Consider the following 19,573-nt stretch of genomic DNA (forward strand, 5'->3'; position numbering starts at 1 on the left):
AATATTTAAACAAGGCTCAAGATCTTCCCCAATACCCAGTTCAACAAGCAACAAGCTTTGGGAGGATGCGGAACAGCATAAGGAGCAGCAAATCCACAGCTTTTTCTCCAAGCGGTTTGAGAACCCTCCAAACGTTTGACCATAATAGTCAACGATTCAACATCATGACGAAGGAATTCATCTCGGAGAACTGCTGGGATCCCAGCCAGCAGTATATTCATTACAACCTTTTCCACAATGCACTCTATCTCGCTTCCCTCAAACTAGCAGTGGACTTTATAAATCAAATCTTGAATTTGTGCATGAATGGGACCATTTATGTTCAGTTTCCAATCATGAAGCGCAAAACCTTTAGACAAAAAGCTCGTAGTTTTTCATAAAACAACTTGCCGCTTCAAGAAATCATAATTGCCGAGTTTATCGTGAGGCACATTCCGTAAAGTAATTAAGGCATCCCCAGACAAAAAAGGGGTGACGATGACTGTCCAGTTTTATTTGTCCCATCCCAGCAAAGTCGCCACATGTTCAAAAGCTAAAAGAAACATCTCTGGCTCATCAGAAGGACCCATCTTCGTCAGCACATCCTTGGAATTAGTAGGTAGAGCAGGAAAAGGAACTGGATCATCCTCTGGGTCGGGAGGAAGCGGGACATTTTGAGCTATCTGAAACAACCACTCTGCGTTCATCCGTGCGTTCATCTGTGCAAACACTTCTGGTACCACTTGTCACGCTTGGGTCACAGATTTGCACAGAAACACAGGAGGTTGTAGAGACAGGAACTTTAATCAAACACTGCAAACAAACATGTCTCTTTTTCAAAAGTTTAAACTGTGCTCCATGACAAGATAGAGATGACAGTTCCGTCTCACGATTAAAAGAATGCAAACATATCTTCCTCTTCAAATGAGTGTGCGTCAGGAACAGGGAAGGACAGAGAGAGAGAAAGGCAAACAATCAATCAAAAATCAACAGGTGCTGTTTGGACTTTTAAGTCTGTGAAGAACCATGAGGATCGCGCGATAGATCAGCCTAAGCCTGGCAAGCAAGGGAGCAATGTGAAGGTAGTCTTTCAGCGTCTTTTTTTTAGCCTGTAGGAGTGTGATCAGCCCCCCAGCTCACAATATATATATATATATATATATATATATATATATATATATATATATATACACACACACACATACTATAGTTTGCTTGCCATATTTTAACAGCAAATCTGTGTCAGCACACTCAGTCTTTAAGCTGTGAAAAACAGCATATCATAATAATCTGAATTTAGTTCAGATAAAAGATAAAGAAGATCTTCTGCAACCACTTCACTATACTCCAAAGTGGCACACTCTTGGCAGATAAGCGAAATGTCTGATAGTAAAGAGAGAATGCAAAGCACAAAAAGTGTTTATATTTTGAAGAGATGAAAAACTAACTCTGCAGATTATTTCAAATAAAGAAACAGACAAAATGGAAAAAGGTCCTGTCGCAGAATCATAACACAAGCAACCACTACACCCCTCCAGACTACTGTGCACTTTCCTGAAGGGGATTTAAATAGTACCACAGAGAGGGGCAAATTAAAATAAAATGTGTGTAAAATATACATTCTTCGTAAAACAGCTTTGCTTGGTCAATTTAGGAGCTTTATCCAAGCAGCAAAGTTACGCAACTAGGGAATTAAATTGAAAAAACTAAGCTAAACATATAGCCCCAAAGCTGAATTAAACTAAGCCCACCAGAGAGTACAAGAATAGCATATTAAGTGATAAGAATGAGCATTGTACAAACAGGCAATTACAGCAAAGCAAATTAACCTGCCTGGATGACAGGTAATATAAAACAAAGTAAACAACAAAGCACAGTTGGTGTTTGAACATTTTTGTTGACTATAAAAGTGCAAAAAATGCAGCACTATAAATATTCAGTAAGAGTATATGAGGTATATTTCAGAATGGTTTAATCTCAACATGGACTTCAGTTTTTTCATTGGACACACAGACAAACCAACAGGGAGCAGATATTACAAAGGAGGGACAGCAGCTTCAGTCCCAGGGTCAACTTATGACTGTTAGCATGATGGAGTCACACACCATAGCATTAGGCATTTTAAACCCTTGGCTAGGAAAAGGTTCTTCCTGCTTTGCGTCTTTACTGTGACACACCAAACTTAACTCTAGAATATTATTCACAACAGGCACGGCAGACAGATTTCTTTAAACGGTAAGACACACATCACTTGGGATTCATTAAGGATTAAATCTGCAACACACAGGTTTTCTTTTGAACTGAATAACTCATTCCTTTATCAATAAATGCACTATGATATTCAGAAAAGTAATCGATGCAGACAAGGAACTCTGAATGCCTGGATCAGTCTCCCCAAAGATCTGTCAAAGGCATCTCATACATATGATAATTTATCACGTGCTTTCAATAATATGGTAATATGGGATGGCATGCTTCTTTAAGATATTACACTGAGGCTTGACACAGCCCTGGATTTACTAAATCTCTTTTTTTTTCCTCACTTCTTACTTCACATATCCACTTAATGGGAAAAGACTGGAATTGCTGAATTCACAAGAGACAATATAATTGTTGCCAATGCAATCCGATTCAGACTGCAGTGCTCCCATTAAGTCAAAACGTCAATGTAAAATTCACAATAAATTTTAACAGCAGTGCGGGATTGCTGTGAAAGACTCCATCTATAAACAATTGAGTGCTGCAAAGTCTGATTGTGGAATTGCTCACAAAAAGTTACAGCATGGGAACACCTCTCTGCTCAGAAAGTTTAAATCGGCCAACGTTAGCTAACATTAGATAACATCAGTCAACATTAACAAACAAAGTACTAATAACTTGATCAAAGTTATAAAATGGTTATTACTCAAACAGGAAAAAAAGCTTTTGAAGTTGGGGGATTACTGTGTAAAATGCTAGAAAAAGCATAGTTATGATCTATGGCAGATTTAGTTACCTTCTACAAGGAAGGATGGCTCACCCACTTGTTCCATCACATACCACCTTACTTATTACCAGCTTTCCTGCTCTTTACATCTGTTTGGCTTACCTGTGGTTACATTTTCTCTCTAGCCAATACACCTCTCTAGAAACAGCCTGCAAACTTGGTCCTAGAGCATTGCTGTGGGTGCAGGTTTTTTGTTCCAACTCAGTTTCTTAATGAAAAGTCAATTATTGCTGTTGACGCACTTATTGCTCGAGCAACATTTTTAGACTTCATTATAATCGTCTCATTTGTTTACATTGCCTACCATTAAATGCTTATTTTAGTCTGAAGCAGCTGCATTCACTGTTTTTAATTGTTCCTTATCTATATATGTAAAATAAAATGCCTGCCTGCATGTTTCCTATACAATTCTACACCCTTTGAACCGATCTGTGACAAATTTTGCATAGTTGCTCTCTAGGACCATATAAATAAGACAGAGTACTTTGGAACTGAAATTTTTGACCTGGGGGGGTCCAAGTGTCCCAACGTGTTCTGCAGTTTACACACTGGGATAGATAGATAGATAGATAGATAGATAGATAGATAGATAGATAGATAGATAGATAGATAGATAGATAGATAGATAGATAGATAGATAGATAGATAGATAGATAGATAGATAGATAGATAGATAGATAGATAGATAGATAGATAGATAGATAGATAGATAGATAGATAGATAGATAGATAGATAGATAGATAGATAGATAGATAGATAGATAGATACTTTATTAATCCCAAGGGGAAATTCACATACTCCAGCAGCAGCATACTGATACAAAAAAGCAATATTAATTAAATTAAAGAGTAATAAAAATGCAGGTAAAAACAGACAATAACTTTGAATAATGTTAATGTTTACCCCCACCGGGTGGAACTGAAGAGTCGCATAGTTTGGGGGAGGAACGATCTCCTCAGTCTGTCAGTGGAGCAGGACAGTGACAGCAGTCTGTCGCTGAAGCTGCTCCTCTGTCTGGAGTTGACACTGTTTAGTGGATGCATAGTGCAACTGAAACATTCAAACAGGCACATAAACCTTTGCTTTCTTTCCTTGACCCATTCCACAAATGCTTCCAGGCAAAACTGGGTACTTTGGGTAGTTAGCAAAAAGATTTTAAATGACAAAGAACCAGCAGCTTCCATTTACACTATCTGGATTAACAAAATACCTGGGAGGAAACAGAAGAATATAAAAGTGAAGGACTGAGAAGTATTAATCCACTTCAGGCTACAAATCATTAGGATGATATCATTGGAAAGGAAAACAATGTAAGATATAAGAATGATCAGACACAGCAGAATGAAAACACTAACAAGCCTTTAAATTTTAAAAGAGCTGTTATTGACTAAGTTTGTTTTCTAGTTAAGCAATCAGATTGGTACAAAAACCTGTAACCTCTAATAATAATAATAATACATTTTATTTATATAGCACCTTTCCCATGTTCAAGGCGCTTCACAGAGTCTCAGAAAGAAAAAAAACAGCAGGGTATAAGTAACATTGGATACAAATGTTTTCCTGAGTAGAACAATGAAACAGATAACAAAGCATTAAGTAGAATAAAGGACGATAAACCAGAGTAAAATACTAAATTCAATATTAAAAGAAAAACCTAACAAATAACCTAATTTGTGATATAACAGACACACAAATTATCCTGAGCACCTGGACAGAGAGGTAAACTGAAAGATAGGGCAGAATGTTAAGTTAAGTTAAAAGCCTTGCTAAAGAGTTGAGTTTTAAGTTGGTTTTTTAAAAGAATGAATGGAGTCAGCTGATCTCTTTAATTTTGGCATGTCATTCCAAAGTCTGGGTGCTATGGAGTTCAAGGCCCTGTAACCTACAGAGTGCAGGTTAGTGTGAGGCACAACAAGATTAATAATAATAATAATAATTCATTACATTTATATAGATTACCAGAATCAGAGGACCTTAGGCGCAGAATGATGGAAAAGGTCACTGATGTAATCCGGTATGAAGTCATTTAAAGCGTTGTAAGTTATTAATAGAATTTTATATTCAATCCTGTAAGGGAGCCAACGAAGGCGAAGCTACAGTCCTCCAGGACCGACTTTGCAGACCTCTGACGTCAAGCCTTGTTTCTCAACCAGTGGGTCACAAGTCCCCTTTGATGGGTCATAAGCTCAAGTATAAAAAAATGCATTTCAGCTTGTTTATCATCTCGCTTGTTATAGCAAGGAAAGCTTTTTGATATTATAATCATTTTCATTTACCATCATGCTTGTTACTCGAAGGGAGACCTTTTTTGGGAAAATGTTGCCATGAGTCATGAACCAAGGATAAAAAAAAAAAAAATAGACAAAACTGGCTTGTGAAGACAAAATGGTTAGGAACCACTGATCTTGGGTAACGTTATGTTATGCTAGCACTACATAGTCATTTAAATGTCACTACAGCATTATTGCTGGGTAGACCTTAGATTTGTCTATAAGGTCAGAGCAATGGTAAAAATACCAAAGGCTAAAGCCCACTCTGGTGGGCTTGAGCATACTAGTATACAGAGCTCTGTCTTTCATTTAAAACAGAAATAGGTACACATGAATTAGCTGCAGGACTCCACCCATTCTATTATGGGCTCACCTCCTGCCATCTGTCATCTTAGTGGAATAATTTGGGCTTCCTGCCAGACCCCCTTTTATTTTATTCTGACACACAGAAGTACCACCTGTTACAAAACAGAACGCCAGCTAGCCAAAATCCTTTTGTATTACCATGTGCAAAAGGAAGAGCAGACATACAGAGTCAGGGTCAGGAAGTGGATACAGCTTTCTGCGCTGCATGCGACCAATTAGAAAAATATTAATTAGTCATAGTAAAACTACCATATTGAGTTATGTGCAACTGGTAATTTTTTCAACTAATGATGTGGACAGTTGCATTCCTCAAATTAAGTATTAATAATTGTGAAGGTAAAAAAAGAAACCCAAAATAAAAAAAAAAAAATCTGATTCAGTACAACCCAGCACAACTATGTTCACCTAAGCAAATGTAAGTACAATAATATTGGTTTAAAAGTGATTACAACTCCATGTAAGCAAACAATTTGTTTCCCAATGCAGATTTTGATTAATTGTAACATTACGCAAGTATGTTTTGACCTTCTAACCATATTCTGAATGGATCGATTAACAGTGAGATGCAAACTACCCTTCAGCAAAACAAGATGGGGGTCAGTCACGCTCACTAGACAAGTCCTAGACACTGACATGCATAGAAATGCTCTAGAGAATTTCCATACCAAAGGTTATCATAGTTAATAATCTTTATTTCATGACCTTTCAAGCGGTTTGAAGCATTAACGCATTGATAGTATGCTTTTACTTTTGCTTCACTCCCCTTGGTCTGCATCTCATTATTATTGGATTTAAGGAACAAAAAAAAAAACACACACATATTTGTGTGCCTTAGTTATTTAAAATGGTTGATTGAAATTTTAATTTTGCTAACAACCTTTAAAGTAGAAAAACAGCCTACCATGATTAGAATAACAAATGATTTAATGTGATGGCTGAGTTATATATGACAGGCATCCATTAAACAAAGCCAATTATCATTAAATTTCTAAAAAATATAATTAAACTTGCAACACACTATGGGTTCACAAAGAAGCGCTTTTTTCAAGACTATAAACCATGTGGGGCATTCAGAGACACATGAGCCAAATTCCAGGACCACTCTATGGCTCACTGCTTCTCTTTAGGGTTCAACTGTACAAAGTGTTTTCTGGACACTGTCCTTATGTTACCTATGACTGTGCTATGTGTTTAAATAAGGCAAAACTGTGTGTTTTCTGCTGAGGAGAAACAGGGTTTGGGCAAGTGGAGTGAAAGGCAGAAGATGGTTGGTTGAAGTACGAAGATGGAGGTCACAAGGATGAGGCCAAGAAAGCGGCTGAAGAGAGCTTGGATGTGATGTCAGAGGATTTGAAAAAAGTTAACATCGCCCAAAAAAGATCCACAGGACTGTGGAGAGCGTAGGAAAAAGATTTGTGGGGTTTGGGATGGGTGACAACTGGCTCAATAAGCTCAGAAAATGGCAATCCAGCCAAAGGTAATGATGATGGAAAATGTTCAAATAAATACAGTAAAAAGAAGCAATATTTCTTCTTTTTTAGGAAATGAGTCAGAATATTGAATTTCAAAGATAAATACTGTAAATACATATTTTTAAATACTCCAAGAGTGCTCATATACCTATTTGCTTGATATCAGAGCAGATTGGAGAAAAGTCTGATGAATGAATTTGTGATGTATCATTTTATCAAAGGCAACATTCTTAACATTTGGGTTCTGAACTGGTCACTTCATGATGAGCTGTCTTGGGGGAACAGTGTCTGCTGGATAAACCAGGAAAAACCAAACATGTAATGAGGGTGGCCTGTGGATAGCTAGATGATGAATCTGTTCATAATTAACATTAACTCAAATCAGAGCTCTTGAAATTTTGTATCCTTCGCCTTAGAGATGACCAGGGCAATTGAATCTGAATAGACCTAATTTAAAACCTTAGCAGTGGCATTAGGTGCTAAAAGCTGTGGCCAAAAAGTAATTATGATTATTGTTTGGTATATTAGCAAGTCTAGGGCCTAATGATGGATTACAACTGTGCTGGAAGTCTTTGCTGTAAATTAAAGAGAGGGGTATTGTGTGAGTTTTTGGCAGACAGGCCACCAAAGCTGACTGAGATGTATTGGTGGGCCACAAAAAAAGGACAATGGCAACAATGACTAAAGCGAATGCAAATGTGTCGGGGTTTAGTGAAATTATAAACGTGGATTGCAGGCACCATAAAAAGGTTCTGAAAAACTACTCAATGGTTAAGAAAGAGCAGGCAGGACTTCTCTATGACTGTTCTCAACATAGTTGGAAATTCATTAACATTAATAATATTTTTGAAAGGTGGAACAGTATGAGGAACTCCTAAACCAAATACATGTACCATTTTTGGAAGATAACATTATGATTCATTGCAAACATTTTTGTGGCTGTAATAAAAAAATTGTTATAGAACATAGATTGGTATAACATCTGTCTAGAAATTCAATAGGCACTTTACACTGTATCTAGGGTAATCACACCACTTCAATATTCCATATAAAGCAGGAACATCTTACCTTATAGGCTTGGGATTGGAGAGATGGTACCAATTTTTAAAAAGAGAAGGACAAGAGGACTTGTCCTAATTATTAAGATACTGCTTTCCTCCATAGTCACTGGGAAAGCCTCCAATGGAGTTTATATATTTTAATGGAGACAGCAGCTAACAGGTGAACCTCAGATCCTGGATGGTCAATGCAGGATTACATTCTATGGACCAGTTCCTTCTCCTTGCACATGTATCTAAAGGTCTTTGCAAGTTTGCCCATCCAGTCCACACATGTTTTTTGAACCTGGAAAATGTCAATGACAAGATACTCCCTGATATCTTGTGAGAGATGCTACAATGGCATGGAGTCCAATGGGCACTATCACCCACCATTTGATTCTTGCATTTGTGAAGCAAGACTCTGTTTGTATACTTGAAATCTAAATTTCCCCTTGGGATTAATAAAGTTGTATGCAATCTAATCTAAGTGCCAAGTGTTGTAATGTGTCTTCTCTTTTGCTAATTAATTTCATGGACATGGTAATCCAGGCACAGTACAGTATCCAGTCTGGGGATCTAAGGGGTGCATTTTAATAATTTGTAGATTATATTGTCTTTACCTCATTTGAAGTTATGGCCCTTTCTTGGAAAGCAGTAGCTTGCTCTTTGCAGGAGTGGGAAAGCAATTACCCCAGGTGGAGGAGTTTAAGTATCTCAGGGTTTTATTGACAGGTAAGGGTACAGGAGGTAGAGGAGATCTGACAAAAGCACTGCGAGTGTTGTACCAAACATCTGTGATGAAATACAAGCTAAAATGCCAGGAATAAGTGTCGATTTATCAGTCCATCAGCATTTTCAGTCGTAACTTGCAATGAGAAGTCACGCATGTATTATATCCATAATGGCTAACCTGGTAAAACACCCTACTACTACAGTCTTAACTTGGAAAGCAACTGAAAACTTAGGCAAAGTATTTCAACTTCTTCATCAGACAGAGCGGGACCTGTTAAGGCAGATGGCTTTAGAGATCATATACAGTATCTCTCAGGTGACCTGGAATCAAATAGAAATTCACAGGAAGCAACGGAATTTTATGGGATTAGGGCGTTCTTGTCTGACTAATTCTCCAAAAATGAGATGATGTCAGCAGAGTGTAAGGGATAAGGTACACTGTATGCAGTATATGTTTTGAAATTTCCACAGAAATGCATGTTGTCATCTTGGGAGCATAAAGAGCAATGTAAGGGAGGTAAACATAATACATTTTTGCATATTTCTTACTTTTTTTTTTTCTTGTGCATATTACTATAAAAAATGATCTTATCTCTAAATGTGCTTAAAATGTCTGTATAATTTCAACATTTCTTGGTGAGAGAAACAATGTAAATAACATTAACTTACATGTTTTTGGGAAGTCTTTTATAATACTTTTAGGAACAGTTTGCTCTCAGGATTCATTTATTTAAAAAACCCAATCTTTCAGAATGCTGTAGATGACGAAGCTCAGCTTGCTTCTTCGATTAATTTGTTTGAGAAGCTGCTTTTTGTCGCACTGCTGGATTTCGGAAAGACATTTTCTGTCAAGGCATGTGGAGAAGCTCCTTTTCATATGAACTATTTACTTTGTAGCCAGAGGCAAAAGATCTCATAGTTGCATTTACATCTCAAGGATGCCAAGCATGAACCATGTTGAGCTGGAGATGGAAGAGCCTAAATTGCTAAAACTTTTTTTTTTAAATGAACAAGATTTTTATCTTTACAAAATATAGCCAACCCAGTTACTTAACTCAGAAAATCCTAAGCCTCCTGGAAGCCTTCTATACATACAACACTTACTGTATGTGCATACGGGCTCTCCATTTGCTAATGTGTATTCCTGTTTCTCGAGGTACCAAGTCTCCTAACTTGTTCTATTTTCTTCTGCCAGAATGGCAACCTGCCACTATATATGAAAATAATTTGAAAAAAAATTAAGACGATTATGTAAGTGTTTAACAGGAAAGCTAAGAAAAAATATAGAGCGGATTGGGACAACAGGTGAAAAATTTTGACAATGTAAAATCAAGGAACAGAAATGTTAAGGGAATGAGGGAAAGTTTGCAATCTAAAAAGATGAAAGATGATTTTAAAAGATCAGTTGATCACCAAGATAGTTACATAATTCTGAAAGAAGCCAAAAATGGATAGTCTGATTACACAGGAGAGATTGCTGCCATTGAAAGTGTTAGCCATAATTTGACTCCAAAGTATTCCAAATGTTAACCTCCTCAAGGTGTCATTTTGGGATGAGCATTGTTAATTGGAGTTTTTGTTTTCCTCCAAAGACTAATCCTCTAAAATCCAAGCCAAAGGAACACTCCCATCCCCACAACTGACATCACAAGAAAATAACATCATACTACACCTCCAAAAGTTCGAATAAGAAGGTGGGACTTTAGACACGATTTAAAAGTCAGAATAGTGGAAGTGGTTGTGCCACTTAGAAGTACAGCTCCCCAAAGTTTTGTGTTGGCAGCTGAAAAAGCTTGATCACCACTGCTCAAAAGCCACCACTCAGAAGCTTTACAGTCATCCTCTCCACTTGATAATCAGAGATTTTTTCCAACCACAGCAATTTCTAATTCTGCACACGTTTTACCAGGCTAAAACCTTTTCATGTAAACATGATGTAAAAATTTTTTAAAAATGAAAACATTAATATGGCACAATTATGCCACTCAGTCAAATTGTCAATTGTGACAGGAAGAAAGAAAAGGCTGCAAATAGTGGTGGGAAGTAAGCTCCCAGTGAATCAGCGTTGGAGTCATACCGTAAATACTCCCGGGTAAGTTCACCTGCAGATAAGTCGGGGCTTGATTTTACTGTATAATTTCTGCTATTTTATAATGTCGGTCGTCTAAGTCGAATGCAGAAAACTCATGCTATTGATCCAAGAGATTATGATGTGCTAACGCCCACCTGAGAGAGTAACCACTGAGCACCACTGTGCTTTTTTTTTTTCTATGTATTGTGCCTACTTGACCACACAGTAATACCTGAACTACTCCGAAGAGACGTTTGCACTGTTTTGTGTTTTTTCTATCTCACACTCTCATACACATTTATCATAAGAGCATCTCTTATCTATGATGGAGCATTCGATCAGAAGAAAATACGAAGCTGGTTTTAAATTAAAAGTCGTTGCCGTGGTGAAAGAAATTGGTAACTGCGCTGCTGCAACAAAATTCGATGTGTCTGAGAAACTGGTGAGAGATTGGAGGAGGCAAGAAAATTTAAAAAAAAAATTAAGTGTTGCATTTTTGAGCGGGCGTATAAGTCAGGGTCTGATTTTATGATCAGTTTTTCGGGTTTCCAGAAACTATTTATACGCGAGTATATACGGTATATATTTGTAACTGTAGCCCTCCCTTACATGGGTCACTTATTCCTTGCCTTTGCCTTTGGGAGATGAGCAAACATGTTTGTATACCATGGATTGCAATACTCCCTACATTGTGTAGTTCATATCTATTAATAAACTTCATCCCAGATCACAGTTCAAATCCTTTTTTACTTTATTCCTTCTTTTATAAAAGTTTAAATGAGGCAGAAGGGCTAAAAAAAAAAAAAATCAGCCATTAGCCTCAAGCCGCTTTATAATCCCTCTTCATATCTGTCATGGTTCTCTTTCCAGCATGGAGTGCAAGAGAGAGAGAGAGAGAGAGAGAGAGAGAGAGAGAGAGAGAGAGAGAGAGAGAGAGAGAGTGAGAATGCACAGCAAGAGGACAAGAAAGGAAAAAGGAGAAAGACACCCAAACAGCAAAGAGGAGAACCCATGTGCTGCATTTCAAACTTCCCCTTCCAACATTCAGCTATCAGCCAGCTACAGAAATATAAAATATGAAATAAATCATGAGGCCTTGCAGATATTACAGAGGCACACTATGGTCAACAAGATCTTCCAGTGATACACAGACTACAGAAAAATATGCTGAAAATTAAACTTTCTAATTCTGTGCTTTTGTGGTTTGACAACAAGTTAAAAACATTCCATGTAAATATGTACAAGATTTTGACTTTTTATACAAAACATTTATAACTTTTCTCAAATTTTAACATCCCTGCTGTGAATGTTATTTTCAGTGCAGGACATTCAAGTATTTGTCAGCTCATGACAGCAGGGAAAAAAAACCTGAAACATCCTAGATGTTGTATTGAATGCTATCGTCACTATCGTGTGTGTATGTAGAAACCTGTGGCCACAAGGAAGGAGATGGGGCTGATGTGACGGAAATGTGAAGGGTTTTGACAATATCAAAATATCAAAGGTGAAATTTGTTACTTAAGTCAACATCTGCGTGCTGAACCTCTCAGTAAAATACCCATTTAAGGCAGGTAATTTCCAATGGTCGACACTCTCTCCGCAGACAGACACACTGCTAATGGTTGTGCCCAAGAGGTCATTAATGGCCTGGATCTTGGTTTTTATCTTGCAAGCTCAGACACTCTGACTTCTCGCTCAGTCTCTCGAGTGCCCCAATCAGAGCCTCCATTTACTCCGCAAAGATCATAGCATCTTCAGCAAAGTCAAGATCAGTGAATCTTTCTTCAACAGATGCCCCACAGCCGTTGAACTCTGCCCAACACTCAGTCCATGCAAGCACTGAACAGAGTAGGAGCAAGAACACACCCCCGATGAATCCCAGAATCAACTGGGAAAAACACAGAGGTTCTGTCTCCACTTAGCACAACACTCATAGTACCAGTGTACAGGCCAGCCATGATATTCAGCAACACTGAGGGGATCCCGTGAACCCTCAGGATGTCCCACAGGGCAGCTTGATCAACTGAGTCGAAAGCTTTACGAAAATCGACAAAGGCTACAAAGAAACTCTGCCGATATTCATGTTGCACTCCATGAGAATTCTCAGCGCCAAGATGCAGTCGATGGAAGACTGAGAGGTTTACTTACCTCGGCAGTGACATCCATGTCTCTGGTAACTCTTCCTATGTAGTCAGTAGACAGGATTGGGAGAGCATTGGGGGTTATGAGGTCGCTGGAAAGGGGTGTGTCGCGCTCCTGATATCTATGAAAAAGTCTTTAGAGTCCTGGGGCTTCCTGTCTTGCTATATGGTTGCGAGACATGGATGTTTCCAGTGACCTCAGACGAAGACTGGACTCCTTCGGTACTGTGTCTCTTCGGAGAATACTTGGGTACCGCTGATTTGACTTTGTGTTGAATAAGTGGTTGCTCATGGAGTCCCAAATGAGGCACATTACCAGCATTGTGACGGAGTGCCAGTTGCGGCACTACAACCATGTGGCTCAATTCCCCAAGGGTGATCCAGCCCCCAGGATCCTCATTGTTGAGGGCCCAAATGGCTGGACCAGGCCAAGGGGACACCCACATAACACCTGGCTGTGGCAGATAGAGGGTCATTTCAGGAGGATGGGACTGGACCGCGTGTCCGCTGGCGGGGTTGCCAACCAGGATCCCGAGCTGTTTCATCGTGTGGTGGGTGCGGCAACACACTGTACCAGTGCATGCCCCCCAACCTGACCTGACCTGATTTCTAATGGGCTCTACTGAGTGGTGTTAGTTGTCCTAGATTTTAATTAAAGTCTGCCACATTGTGTTCTTTCATTTGACATGCTGAGTTGGTATTATCATCCATCTTTTTCAGTGTAGAGATAAGATGAAAATCATATAAACTATTAAGCACAGATTTAGGGTAGGGGAGTGCAAACTTCCACACAATTTCCAATTCAAGGATTCAAACACTGTTTAGATGAAAAATCCACATTTATTGCATGTTATTTCCAATGGGCTTTATTGAGTGATGTCAGTGGTCTTAGATTCTAATTAAAGTCTGCCACTTTGCGTTTTTTATTTGGCACACAGAGTTGGTATTATCATCCTTGATTTTCAGTGCGGGTGGCACGGTGGCGCAGTGGTAGCACTGCTGCCTCGCAGTTAGGAGACCCAGGTTCGCTTCCCGGGTCTTCCCTGCGTAGAGTTTGCATGTTCTCCCCGTGTCTGCGTGGGTTTCCTCCGGGCACTCCGATTTTCTCCCACAGTCCAAAGACATGCCGGTTAGGTGGATTGGCAATTCTAAATTGGCCCTGGTGTGTGCTTGGTGTGTTTGTGTGTGTCCTGCGGTGGGTTGGCACCCTGCCCGGGATTGGTTCCTGCCTTGTGCCCTGTGTTGGCTGGGATTGGCTCCAGCAGACCTCCGTGACCCTGTGTTCGGTGAATTTTGATTTTATCACCACATACAAAAGATAGCCAAAATCCAATTTAAAAGCTTCATTTAACATTCAAAATGATTTTTTGTTTTTCACACTTCTCTAAAAAGATCAGATCCATGTGACATATGACTGGGAAAATTGCAATTGAGCTACAGTGTGAAAGTAACCAAACCGCTCAGCATTTAAATTATTTAGAAAACAAATACCTACCTTAAACCTCCAACAAAGTTTTGCTTCTCAAATATAGTGATGTCATCGTAACCTAGCCTTGCCAAAAAAGTGGCACAGCTCATACTGGCTGGTCCACAGCCAATCAGTGCAATTTTGGAATGGTAAGCTGATGGCATGTCTGATTTTGCTGGAAGTGCTGGATTCCTGATTTGAGGAAGTTTCATTGCACTGAAAATCTAGAGACAAATGAAAAGACACAAATGGGTAGAATTGTAAATGCACAGAGAGTAATTGTATATCTGAATCATGCCCTAAAAGATTAAAAAAACAAAAAGAAAAAAAACTGTTATTAAATTATTATATTTTAAATTAAGCTTAAAACCACATCACAGGAACCAAAAACAATTCAATCCAGAGAACACAAAATAAGATTCCAAATCAGCAATTAGAACCCACTCCTACCCAGCTCAGACAGCCCTGCAGACCAATAACTCAGAGGCCCAGCAGGCTTCAGAAAACTGCATTAATGATTTTGTGCCAAGATTTGCTTTGCACAGTTTCTGTTGAAGTATTGTAAAATGTATATTACAGGCATATGAGTGAGTATGTGTCAGCTGAACTGGTGTGTCCCAGGCAGGTTGGGTCCCATTTGAATAAGAATAAGCCGAGTAAGAAAATGGATTCGTTCTGTTACTGTATACTTAAAGCTATATCCACGCTACTATATTCACAATCTCTGTCCTCACTAGTGTTTTCATAAAATTTATGAAAGTATCTCAGTCTGTACTAAAACACCCTAAAAAGGAAACAGTAAGACATAGATCTTCGCCTACACAGGGCATGTGCCCATTAGCAAAATAAATCCCTGAAGGGATGGTAACAACACCAGCCATGGGATTAATCACAAAATCGCAAGGGCTGGTAAATTATTAGCATTTTGTGAATGTATACAGCATTCAGACTGTACAAAACGCAATTTAGATGCTTATATTTAAACAACACAACAGGTGCCATGGAAAGCAACTCCTCTATGTCCACTATGTCGGAATATGGTTTTCGTCCATGAAGGGCAGCTAATCGCAGACTGACACATTGTAATAAGCAAAACCCAATCAGGGAAAGGCTTCATAATAAGCAGAAACAAATCAGAGTAGAAGTCGGTGTTTTGGAAAAACTTAACTTCCAACTTTCCACACCACGACACTGAGGCCACATTTTCAAAATTATACAGTTAAGGTGAGCATTTTCAAAAGTAACTGCTTTCATGGATTGAGAACTCTGGGGTAGTATGGATAAAAGATGAAAATGGAACCTGATGAATGCATTTTTAAATGAAAATGTAGAAGTGTGCACAGAGTCTTAGTTGTTAATGGTATGCTAACACAACTTACCTGGATGCACAATTCCCAACCAATAAAAATATATTTATTACCTGGTCATAGTACAACTGTATATGTGAAAGTAACACATTTATACTTTACCATAATTCTGATAATAACTGAAATGAGCAGTCTGACAGATTTTCATTACTAAGTGCCTTAAATGATAATTGAGGTTAAAATAAGTACGATCAAGGTCATCAAGGTTAAGGCCTGTATCAATAGGCATGGGAACACATCCCAGAAAGAAGGCCAAGTGTAACCTGCTCTGGCAGGGATATCAGGTGGAGATGCAAGTGAAAGCATCAAGGGATGTAAATAAAGTAGATGGACAATGGGGAGTACACAATAGCAGAGTGCAGCCCCGAAACTGTTGCTATTGAATTCCCTGCAAACTTGTCTGATCCTTGGGTTAGAAATGGACCAGCAGTCTAGCAGGGATACCTGAGGCTGCCAGAGGGTACCTTGGATGGACAACCCCATGTGTTTTCTAGAGTTATGCCTGATGTGGAAATACTTCAGAGGAGAGCGGAAGTGACGTTAGCAGTGGCTTGGGGACAGGGTATAAAAAGAGGCCAGTGGCCACTGTGTTGGTGTACTTGGAGATTAGGAGGAGTGTGGATGAGAGTTCACTTGGCAAGGAGAAGATAAGTGGCGCAAGACGGGAAAAAGGTAGAAGGTATAGACAAGGAGAAGCGTCAAGGGTCTTTTCATTTTTGCTGTACTACCTCATTTGTTGGGCTTTGTCTCCAAAGCACTGAAACTTTCTTTATTCATTTGTCATAAAACCTTCTATTTTTAAAGCTTCTTTGGCATTTTTGGGGTGTGGAGACAGCAAGAGCAGGTTGGACCACAGTACATTACAACTTCTCATTATATAGAGACCGTTAATATTTATTATCGAGCCATGAAACAATTTTAATATAAAGTATAAGCATGTATAATTTAAAACTTCAACATTTTAAAGGAAAAAAAAACTATTTTTACTTAGGACAGCTCTTGCATGTCGATTTTCAATTTAGTTATGAATGGGTTTCATATATTAAAAACCCAACAGTACTATGGAAACAATATTTTAATAACTGAATGATGGGACCAGAGTTCTACTCAAGACATGAACAAATATCGCCCCAGCAGCCAAATCTAATGATATTCATTTGAAGGAGCACAAAAATACATTTGACTTTATTAAGAAACTGTGGCTTTTAACATTCTGCAGCAGTAGTTCTAGTTGAATCTAATTTTACTCAAGCACATATACACACTTTTTTTTTACACTGTGTGGCATTTGTCCTGTGTTGTACTCTGCAAAACAGATTATCAAAAAGGGCTGAATATCAAGTTTAAGTAAAGTTAAGAGAAAATACAGCCAGCTAAAAAAAAAAAGTTGAAACCTAGTCCATTAATACACCACCAAAGAATAATATATATTCTGGAGAAAAACTGCTCGAGGACTTTGATTTACCTTGGGCAGCCATTGCCTGAGACTTGATTACAGTTTCAGATAGATGTTGTATGTCTCTAACTTCAGCAGGATAAATTACTTTATCAGCGCTCTTGGCCGAAATAAAACAGTAAGAGTGACTGGTCTACGTCTGATAGTCTGGTCGTTGAAGATTATCTAATTATCAGGTTTGATACTTCTGATAACCTTTTACATTTAAAGGAATGAAAAGCTGCTATCACGTTCAGAATGGGTGCAACATGTAACGGCAGGAGTGACTGCAGGAACAGAATGGCATTGATTCTTTTGCAGGGCCCCAGCTAGTGTCCTGTGTTGGCTGAACTGAAACTTGTCTTCCAGGTATACAATCCTTACTTTATTTATAATAAATCATACATTCAAAAAGGTTTAGGCATCTCATGCACTCATCCATCCACAGAAACACTCAAATTTGGGAAGCAAGTTGTCCATATTCCTGACATTGGGGAAAAAATAAATGAGAAAAAGGAGAGAACATTTGCTCACTGTCTCACTGTGAATCAGGTAAACCTAATATATATATTGGATTAAATGTATAATGAAGGCTATGGTAAGATAGGTAGAGGAAGTTGAAAGAAATTAAGAAAAGTTGTGTTTTTACTTTACTGAAAAAAATCAAATAATGTTAAATTTATACAGTACTAGCTGCATGTGGTCTTTGAGACAAAAAAACAACCCAAAGACGCCCTAGCAGTTCTACTATCTTAGTGAACTGGGACAGACGTCAGCTAACGGTTAAGAATTACCCAGGATAGAGAATGTGAACCCTACTGTTCTTGCTGTCCCACTGGCTTTCGTAAGAAGACACTGGAGATACCATCTCTGTGTCGCTTGCATATTTGTCCTTCTAATCTTTGTCTCGAGAAAATACCTCCAGATAGACAATATTTTAATGAAAACTTCATGCCTGGTCCTCCATTGCTGAGGTGTTTCACTTGCATGCTGTTGAGCTGCTGTGTTTGCTTTCTTTCAACATTATGCCTCTTCATTTGTGTCATTAGCTCGATGTTTCTGTTGTACGGCGATGTTTATTGCACGCAGGTCAATTGTAGTGAGGTGCATGCAGGCTCCGAAAAAATGAAAAAAGTGCATGCATGCGCCATCTAGGGGCTGTGGTTAAGTGTGAGCAGACTGCCCCAACTAGACACACACACTCAGGTCTTTCGTCTATATATGTTTAATAGCCTGTAGAGTACCTTTCAATTTAAAGATAACCAATATACTCTTGACAAGGCACCTAAAGTCGCCCTCTCTTACTCACGATCAATAGTAATGTGGCCTAAATAAGCATTGTCTTGTCTTTAGGATGTTTAGTGATGATTTTGATTGATTGACATCAATTTACTTCCATTCTAATTAAATAATGCTCATGAGTATAACAAAGAAAAGAAAAATCTGTAATAATAGAAATGTCTGTGTCTATTGTATCTATCCAGTTATTATGTCTCTATCATTCAATAAGATGGTGCATCACAAACATTTTTAGGGATAGAATGTATTGCATTTTTCATTCCAATAGACAGCTCATCACAAACATTAACACTGCTTATTTGAATCCCATACCAAATGGCATACAATAGACATATGCATTTCACCGTGCGCTGCAAAACGTAACACTAAGGTCTACATTAATTATTAATTTCAACCTGTCTTAGATGGGTAGCACAGTGAGTGAGTCGTATAAATGAGTTTAATTAAAAGCAGCCACTCTGTCTTTTATTTAAGAGATTGGTTGCAGTGAACCTACAGACACAGTAATAATAATAATTCATTACATTTATATAGCGCTTTTCTCAGTACTCAAAGCGCTATCCACACAGGGAGGAACCGGGAAGCGAACCCACAATCTTCCACAGTCTCCTTACTGCAAAGCAGCAGCACTACCACTGCGCCACCTGTGAGGATTGGGCCTTCAGGATCCAAGTCTGAGACATCTACTATGGCTGCATCCTCAATAAACACAGGAAGACCTTTTGGATTTCAGTGTATCCGATGAACAGCACACTCACACCAATTTAGTGGAAGCTTTTCACTAAAGAGAGTGCTACATTTGTTTTGGAATACAGTGTGCTACACTGAATCTCTCAAACTAGAGCAGCATTCTCGATTTAAACACAGCCCATCTAAACACACCAACCCTGTTTACATAAAGCAGCACCCCCCCAATCAAGCAGAGACTCTATGCAGAACGCCTACT

At 38.6% G+C, this 19,573-nt stretch overlaps 1 protein-coding gene across 2 annotated transcripts in view; it reads right to left on the reverse strand.

Annotated features, from left to right (window-relative positions):
• LOC114658374 (dihydropyrimidine dehydrogenase [NADP(+)]-like) overlaps window positions 1-19,573 on the reverse strand; it is a 1,245,381-nt gene that overhangs the window by 754,680 nt on the left and 471,128 nt on the right. For both annotated transcript variants that reach the window (XM_028810459.2, XM_051933021.1), the window contains one exon: window positions 14,554-14,750. In XM_028810459.2, coding sequence (XP_028666292.2) covers window positions 14,554-14,750 — 197 coding nt within the window. The remainder of the gene's footprint in view (window positions 1-14,553; window positions 14,751-19,573) is intronic.

This window comes from Erpetoichthys calabaricus, chromosome 10 (assembly GCF_900747795.2).
Source record: "Erpetoichthys calabaricus chromosome 10, fErpCal1.3, whole genome shotgun sequence".
Lineage (NCBI taxonomy): Eukaryota > Metazoa > Chordata > Cladistia > Polypteriformes > Polypteridae > Erpetoichthys > Erpetoichthys calabaricus.